This window comes from Electrophorus electricus, chromosome 11 (assembly GCF_013358815.1).
Source record: "Electrophorus electricus isolate fEleEle1 chromosome 11, fEleEle1.pri, whole genome shotgun sequence".
NCBI classification, from domain to species: Eukaryota; Metazoa; Chordata; class Actinopteri; order Gymnotiformes; family Gymnotidae; genus Electrophorus; species Electrophorus electricus.
Genome location: NC_049545.1, coordinates 21220450 through 21229726, shown reverse-complemented (window position 1 = coordinate 21229726; position 9277 = coordinate 21220450). Strand labels below are relative to the sequence as shown.

Below are 9277 nucleotides of genomic sequence, written 5' to 3'. Positions count from 1 at the left end.
GGCTAGTATGTGAATACCTTTGAAGGTAATTCTCAAGGCGGTAATGAAGAAAATGCAAGCCGTCGTTCCACCCGTGCTGAACACCACCACCATCACTGTTAACAGAGCAATATGGAGACCTACGCCAATAAAGGATTCAAAACCACAACATTAAGGTTAACTCTTCTGTTAACCGTTAAACGTTAACAGAGGTCAGGAGGAGCTGAAGTTACTGGGAGCATTAGACAACATTGTACTTACACTTGAGGGGTTTTCCCTGGAAACCATACTCCTGTAGAACGAGGACCATCATTACTCCCAAGCCTATAGATGGCAGTACGGTGGGTATCTGGAAGCTGGCTAGAACATTCAGAGAAGCGTGTAGGACAGAGAAGGTAAATAAGAAAGTAATGTCTAAGCAACTAAGACCATCATTGGAACTGGGACATTTATGCATTTTGATTTGAGTTTTACATACTTAAGATGAAATACAAAGAAACCAAAAACACCTGATATCTTTTTTGTCCAATTATGTAATTCACTGTTCTGTGTTGTGAGCCTCTCTCATGAAATATAAGCAGGATATGCTTCCCTGTGGCAAGGTACAATTACATTACCTCTTGAGTTCCTCGAGTCTGTTATAAATCTGTGTGTTACAGTCTGGTATACACATGTGCATTTTTCTGAAACATAATTAAAGGCAGTGAAGTGGGGCTAAAGTGTGGCATGAATCATGTAGCATGTGATCACGTGTCTTTACACAGAAGTGCAATGCCATCTTTGCTTTGTATATGTTCAGTACTCTTCATAGGTACACATACACCCTCTGGGTTCTGTATGTATTCATTGCTCTGCATGGCTGCACATGTGTCCTCTACTTTTGTTTTTTCAGGTCTTGTCTTCTTAGGCTTCTTTCTTTTCAATGCAAACGTTCAAAGTTTTGGCTGCCTGTTAAATAATTTGTAAAAGTACACAGAAACAGCAGATGTGATTGTATTTTGCCAAAAAATAAAGATATATTTGCTTTTGCTCTATAAAGTGTTTTTGTAGTTAAATGGTCCATAGTCAATTAAAATCCCCACTGATGGTTTTTCATAATTAATATTTGATTTTGTAAAGCTAAACACTGCAGCCCAATAAACAACTGAGCAGAAACTAGGGAAACTTCCGGGTTTGTGTTCTTAAGGCCGAACATCAATTCCATGTCTAGTAACCTATGGGTATATAGGTTTGGGTGCAGGCCTTTAAAGGTAAAATGTGTTTGTGATGTCAGGTCACATAGACTGATGTAAAGAAGGTCATCCATAACTGCTGTGTCTGGGGTTCAAAGGTAGGGGGAGCTATTGTGAATTTTCGCATGGTATAAAAACCAGATTTAAAAGTGTTACTATGGTGTATAATATGTACAATACAGATTTATTTTTCAGTTAACTTAATGTTTGATGTCCATTTGAATAAAAACAATTATGCAAACCAAAGATCTATGCTAAAACAACAAAGATCTTTTTTTTCCCTCATGTAATGAAATACACGTGGGAAACACTGGAGGGCGAAAGAGGGGCATGTGTATACGAACAAAGGACTAGAAGAATCTATTTGTCTAAGATAACGATGCTTCTCTGGGTAGACAACTAAAGCCCTAAAGTGGCTCTGGTTAAAGTTGACTGCCTAACTAAGATAAAATAACACTCTATTAATCTCCAAATGGAAATGAATGTCATAAATGTAAATGTAAAGTTAGGGAGCCTCTGTTTTGAGAAACAGAGATGGCAGTACATAGCAAAGATCAAAGTTAAAATATGTGAGAGATTACTCTAATATGGAAGACTTACATGAGGGATACAAAGCAAATCATAGTCCATATTTAAAAGCAGTAAATGTTTTAAAATAAACTAGATTTTTAGGTATCAGTTGTGTATGAACCAGCTACTTACTGTCAAAGCCTTCTTTATTTTGTCTGAGAAAAAGACACAACAATGCACAGTTCCCTGCTTCCAAGCACATGGCTGCCTGCATTTTGAAGTTGTAACTTGCTGTAAAACAGTGGGGGTGTGGGGGTGGAACCAGGGGTGGGAGAGGGTCAGGGTCAGGGGTAGGTTTGAGGGATTTTAGTACATCAGTGTAAAATATATTGAAAGAAATATATTAAATTGCAGAATATCATTGATTCCACATGAATATTAAACGTTATTCAGATATAGCTAGATACAGATGCAATTTTAATGATGTTGATCAAAGAAAATCAAGCCTCTTAGTTGTGTTGTCTTTTCTTACCTAAAATAACAGCACCAGTGAAAATCACCACTCCTAACACCACCATCATTGTTGCAATATGTCCAAATTCTGTCCCTGTCCGTCTAACCTCTTCAAAAGTACCTAAAGAACAGACAAATACAAGTGACAGATGAATGACCAAGTTTATACCTGAAAAGGCATACATTTCTCTTCCTAAGAAGTAAACTGAAATCAGGAACCGATCCTGATAAATAAGAAAAAGCTAAGCATGTTCATAAGGCTATGGCAGTGGGTCATATTAAAAATAAAACACCAGTGTCATATTTACACATGCATATGAATTATTTCAAGCCCTGCTCGCTTACCTGCGCATACAGCTGTAGCTAAAACTGAATGATACACTGGAACAGCCATGAACTTCACTGCTTTTTCCAAGCGGTCTGGAAAACACATTCATTTATTCATTAAATTATTTAAATCAAGTTTAATATGAATAAATTACAAATAATTTTAACAAAGTAATAAAATTATGTAAAATATAAACCAGGGTCTTTATTTGAAACAATATAATGGCTGGCAACTCCTGACCGTTAGGTATCTCTCTCATATAGGTCCATTTTGTTGGTATAAAGTTATTAACCCTTATGCTACATAAGAAGTTAATTTTCTCTGCTTAAAACATGTGCAGACATTTTAAACATTTTGTCCAAAATAGTTGGTTTAGACTCATAGTGCTTCTCCTATCCAGGTGAAAATGCTTTTCCATCTTTTTACAAGTTTCCCACTATTATTCCAGGATAGACTTCTTATTTAGCACTTCTTTGTAGATAAGTCTGTTTCCTTTTACATCAAGCGCAATGGGACTCTGACCATGTTTCCTCATGTCTCTACTAAAAATGAGACTGCATACCACGTGATCATGAGTTTTTGTTGATCACTTTCTACTGCAATAGATTTTATTTTGGAAAATTTGATTTTGGAAAGTAAGTCTGACTCTGTTCCTCTTGTGGTTTTATATGAAACTCTAGCAGTAGTGATTAGAGGTGCAATTATTGCCTATTCAGTGAAGATCAATTATTTACAACTCAGAGTAGATTAACAATGTGTTACATCCTCTTCACCACATCTATATGAAGAAAAGATTCTCGACTTATAAGGTGTATTTTTCAAAATGTATGTTTCCCTTGTAAATAACAAAGACAACCATCATTCTAATAGAAATAAAGAATACATTCTTTAAACTTTACTCAAAAAGTTTCTGTTGCAGCTCAATAGCCTGAAATGATGTCTTCAGAAATGGGAATCTTATATTTATCACTGGTAGGATTGTAGGGTTGAACTGCATTTAAATTAGATTTAATGAGTTTTATGAGGTTTATGTATATGTTCTAATGCCCTCCTGTATACCAAAAAAGAGCTTTTGTAGCTCAACTAATATTATTCTATTGTCTTTTGTTTGTGGAGGGAAATCTACTTCAATGACTATAGAAAGAAGAACCTGCAGAAAATGGGACTAACCACATCTTAACTGGAGCACTTAAACAGCATATACCTTCTTCATCTTCATCTTCATCTTCATTTTCATCTTCATCTTCATCTTCAAGCTTAATTACAGCTCATTACCACTACCTGTTCTAATTAACATATCTTTATCAAGTTGTTAGATCTTTGAAGCTTTAATGACATTTTGGTTTTGCTGGATTTTCTAATTTGTGTCCCAATTGAAAAAAAAAATTCACTTAATTACTCCCACTACAGTGGATCAAGCCTTTAGTGTTTGGTACAGGAAAGGCATCAATAGGTTGGCTGATTTATACACTAATGCTTCTTTTATTGAAATGTAAAAAAAGTTTAAATGACCACCCTCTTTGTTTTACAGATACCTTTTGAAATTGAAACTTCACGTGGACGCAGTGCCATAACGTGCCCTCTTTGCTTCTATAGAGCTCACTGGGAAGATGTTCTTGATCTACAATCATTCCCAGAACATATAACATCATTACCTGGGTGAACTGGTTCTTGCTAGTGCTTCACTAGGTTTACCTGGGAGTCCACTATAAACATGGTCATCAAATCTTCATTCACATGCATGACTCAACCTAATTCACTTAAGATGAGTCCTTTGCTGAGCTTATTATTGCACGGTGAAATTGGCAAAAGTAATCGGATAGAAGTGTTTTGTGATTGCTACCATTCAGTTAAATCAAGTCTTGTTTTTTGACCTGACAGCATAAACAAGTTTATGGTTAGCTGTCTCACAGATGCATTTCAATTGGAAATTGTTTATTTGAACTGGTTAATACCGATTAGTATTGATCTAAATATTATAGTTAGGATTAAAGATGCATTCTTGCCTGGAGAAGAGTATTGCTTACTTGAAAACAATATTGTTTAATTGGAGAAATATTGCTTAATTAGACAATATTACTTAATTGGAGGTTGCCCCATCCTCAAAAGACCTCACATAGGCTTTGACCTCACATTGACTTATGCTTTTCCTTATATTAGAAAGGTTTTAATTTTCATCTAGAATGGCATCGCTATAAATCTTGGGACCCTGTGCATATTTCTACAAATAAAAATAAACAAATACAAAAATTGGCAATTGATAAAAACTTGGAAGGTGGCTAACAAAAACTATAATCTGTAGTCATATCTCTGCTCCAGTTACTGTATGTTTCTAATAAGGACAGTGGTGTGTATTTCTGATGTTCTTCACAACAATAAGAATGAACAATTCATGATTCATCACATGACAGATGAACTTACCTGGAAGTCTACTGAGATGTGGATGGGTCTTTATTAACAGAAGAGGACGTATGATGCTGATAGTTGAACAAGTGACAACCTCGGTGAGAAACCCTACAAGGAAAGGTAAAATAACAAACTATAAAACTTAATCTACATGGCAACATGAGGTGTGCAATATGAGGATCAGGGATCCCACTTTAAGTCAAATGGCAAATTCCCTGACTTTTCCCTGACTTTCATTGAGTGAAAATCTGAATTTCCATGACCTATACTGAAAACAGAGAAACAGTATACCTTTGTTACATGGGCATGGAAAAATAAAGTAACCATAACAACCACTCACACAATACCGGGAACACATGAAAACATAACATTTCAATAAATGGCAAATAAATCATAAATATAATAACAAAATTCCCTAAAAGAACATCTCGGGAATAGACTTTATAAATTTCAATTACATTCTAGAAATTCCATGACCAGTGGGAACCCTGGAGAATGGAGAAAAATCATCATGAATTTACCTTCTGTTGACCACAAGATGAAGGCAGCACACATACAAATGTTTGGACAGAGGATCAGAGAAGTGTGAATTTGCATGGCCTTTTCACTAGAAACTAGGAAAGAACCAATTAGCATATTATTAATGCAAGTGTAAACACAGCATGAATTCATTCATGATACAGACATAGACTAATGAAATACCTTTCTTTCCTATCTGGATGAAAACAGGAATACACAATCCCACTGCAAGCAGTAATGTAGCAATGCACAACACCAGCACCAAAACATGGGACACAGAGAAACCTGTAGGAATAAATGCACAAGAATTCATATTAAAAGTATTTGATATTCTTATTTATTTCAGCATATTCCTCATAAACATTTATGCTATTTATTCACAAGTTCTTGAAATTACCTCAAAGAAAAGCATGCAAGTGAAGCAAGCAAGCAACAGAATTATAGAATTACAGAAACAAATAAAACATATTAAGAGTAATTCCTTTCATTACCGATTCTTTGCAGAACCACAATGGCGTATCCTGACTTGTCACTAGTGTGGACTTCACACATGAATTCCCCTTTGTCCTCCATCTTAACATTCCTCAGCTTTAGTGAGAAGTTTCCTTTGGGAATTTCCGTGATGAAGAACTCAGTTCTTCCCTGATAACGCTCATGTGAAGACTCCGGGAAGGTCTCGTTGTCTTGAAAGAGCAGGACCGGGATGTCTCCGTCCGTCCTTCTCCAGGACACTTGTTCTATTTTGTTGGCTGGTAGATGAGAGTCTACAGAGCAGTTCAGTATGACCTCCTCACCCACAGAGGCAACCACGGCACGATCTGCTCCTGTCACCACTAGACGCTCTGCAAAAGTTAGCAGGGCAAAAGTAGACAAAAAATTCATATAAATGTAAAGAAATGTAGTGGCATGATGAATAGACGAAATTTTTCTTTGGGCATGGTTAATATAAACCAGAGCTCGATCAGTTTGTTGAACATCATCATCACCATTATTATTATTATTATTATTTTTGTTGTTGCTGTTAATGAGACATTTTATGTTCATTCAGATAGATCACTTAGTTTATGCAAATGAAGTTTACCTACCAATATCTTTAATTTCCATTTCAGTTTCACTGGACTCTCTGTGCAAACTCACTTTGCACCGGTAAATTCCAGCATCCTTTCTTTCCACATTTCTGAGTAAGATGGAGAAATTCCCTTTCGATATCTCATCTGGGAAAAAGTGCGCCCTTCCGCTAAAAGACTGACTCTGAAGTTCTGGCCTGCTTCCTCCGTGCTGGAAGATGTTCACCAGAGATTCTGCGTCTGTCTTTCTCCATTCCACCCGCAGCCCCTCCAGAGGCAGGGGGACCTGAGTGAAGCACGGCAGCAGGATGGAGTCTCCTAACTGGGCCACTAGAGGACCAGAGGGGCCTTGCACATGCAGACCTGGGTTAAAACAACAATTTTGTCTATGTATATGTTTAGTATTTTAAGCGTTGCTAAAAATGATTGTGTTGGCATTTTATTATTTTTTAAACATTATTTTGAAAGACAAAAAACAAACAACAAAATGTTTCAACCAAAAGTTAACTGCTACTACTACTATTACTACTATAGTAATATTATTAGTACTACTGCTGCTGCTACTACTACTATTAGTAATAATATTAGTACTACAGCTACTACTACTACTATTAGTAATATTATTAGTATTACTGCTACTACTACTACTATTAGTAATATTATTAGTATTACTGCTACTACTACTACTACTACTGCTACTACTACTACTACTACTACTACTACTACTATTAATACTATCAGTACTACTGCTGGTACTACTACTATTAGTTATACTATTAGTATAACTGCTACTACATTATTAGTATTACTGCTAATGCTAATACTAATACTACTATTAGTACTACTGCTACTTCTGAGTACTGTTGCTACTTCTTCCAGGTCTGTCTAGAGAGGTGTCATTGTTGAATATGTTAGGAGGCGTGTACAGATCTGTAGTATATGATCACTGACTTAGGTATGCATATATCTGCTCTTTATTTAAAAAGCAGCAATACCTTTATAGCCAAATGAAAGTTTTAATCCACCACTGTTGGCACCACTACTGTACGTTGATATCATTTGACTGATTAATCAGTATATGTCAACCTTTTTAAACTCTTTTATGGCTGTGATCAGGATGCTTTTAATAGAAACCAGAAAAAAATCACACCTGAATATTGATCCTGCACCTGTTGGGTAACCGAAACTCTAGCACCTATAGTTTATATATTGTTTGTTATTGCACTCATCATTGTCTGAGATAGAGTTTATATGTGTTGTACACTTCTGTGCAACCTCATTGATCCCTGTGTTGCTATACATGGACTTTTGCCATTTCTGTTCATACATACTTTCCCAAAATCCCAATACTACCTCTCCTTTCTTTAGGCTCTCTCTATATATATTAGATTTTTTAGTTTAAATAATTTTTAAAAATTATCTTAATTTCCAGAGTACACAATACTATTCAGTCATGGTACTGTCACTTAAATGAGGAAATCTTACTGTTGCATAACATGGGGATAGTACTGATTTGAATGTTAATTCCCCATAAGTGGAAAAATCATGATACAGTTGCATAATATAACCGAGATTTGTAACTAGGATATGTCGCAAAATACACTCTCCCCTTCATGTGATTATATCACAAACAGAAGTCAGCTGGGTTACTACCTTAGACAAGCCTGACACAAGCCCTACAGTCTGTCTTGACCAGGTCCACACCAACAGTATAAGGAGATATTTATCTATTGATTAACTGACTTTATGGGTTCTATCAGATCCGGGGCTGGTGCCAGTTCTGTACTGGCTATCCTCTATGCTCATAATGCTTTAACACACATGAATGAAATTGCACTTGGAGAGAAAACAAACATGATGGTGTAGCAACCTTGAAAACACAGACTAATCCACCATTATCTTGGCTGGAGATCACTCAGACTGTGGGGGTGGATCAGAGTCCACCCTACTACCCTCTATGCGATTATTCCTTCCAGTAATACTACAAAAACTACTACTTCTGCTAATACTATTGCTACTGCTAAAACTACTATTACTACTGCTATACTAATTACATTAAAGCTGTTTAAGCAAGTAGGAGGCTACTGATGACTGTAGCTGGTTTGTTCAAGGTTTAACAATAACAACAATTACAAGTTCATATTATTATAAAGGGCGGTGAGTTAAATAAAGGGAACGTGTTAAAATAATGCATCAATAAATTAGTATTATCATTACAAAGCATTTGGAAAACACAGTTCCTGTTGAGTCCAGCTGTAACACATGACTCCGTTTGCACCTTACCTTCATGTCCAACAGCGAGCAGAAGCACCAAGAACAATGAAGAACAAAAACACATGTCCCATGTACAGTGAAGCAGTACTACACAGCATCAACGCATGTTCAGTTAAAGACGTAACGTTAATGTGTTACACTGAACCCAAACATAGCTGGCGTATGCTGTCTGAATGGTGAAACAAGGAAATACCCAGGGGAGTGGTCAGTACAAAGAAGGAAGGGTGAGTGTGTGTGTGTGTGTGTGTGTGTGTGTGTGTGTGTGTGTGTGTGTGTGTGTGTGTGTGTGTATGTGTATGTGTGTGTGTGTGTGTGTGAGTGTGTGTGTGTGTGTGTGTGTGTGTGTGTGAGTGTGTGTGTGTGTGTGTGTGTGTGTGTGTGTGTGTGTGTGTGTGTGTGTGTGTGTGTGTGTATTTTGAGCTTGGTCTCCAAGAGCAGCTTGACAGAGT

The 9277-nt window shown here is 36.5% G+C and overlaps 1 protein-coding gene across 6 annotated transcripts in view; it reads right to left on the bottom strand.

The window, feature by feature from the left end:
- Positions 1 to 8996, bottom strand: part of LOC113587872 — a 25971-nt gene extending 16975 nt beyond the window's left edge. For all 6 annotated transcript variants that reach the window (XR_004776631.1, XR_004776632.1, XM_035531241.1 and 3 more), the window contains exons 1-11: positions 8838 to 8996; positions 6573 to 6917; positions 5979 to 6329; positions 5671 to 5772; positions 5490 to 5582; positions 4984 to 5076; positions 2580 to 2654; positions 2254 to 2355; positions 1914 to 2012; positions 241 to 339; positions 18 to 119 (exon numbers count right to left, since the gene is read on the bottom strand). Coding sequence is in view for 4 of the 6 variants with exons in the window: in XM_035531241.1 (XP_035387134.1) it covers positions 18 to 119; positions 241 to 339; positions 1914 to 2012; positions 2254 to 2355; positions 2580 to 2654; positions 4984 to 5076; positions 5490 to 5582; positions 5671 to 5772; positions 5979 to 6329; positions 6573 to 6917; positions 8838 to 8892 (1516 nt within the window). In the remaining 2 variants the exon portion in view is untranslated. The remainder of the gene's footprint in view (positions 1 to 17; positions 120 to 240; positions 340 to 1913; positions 2013 to 2253; positions 2356 to 2579; positions 2655 to 4983; positions 5077 to 5489; positions 5583 to 5670; positions 5773 to 5978; positions 6330 to 6572; positions 6918 to 8837) is intronic.
- Positions 8997 to 9277: the final 281 nt, after the last annotated feature.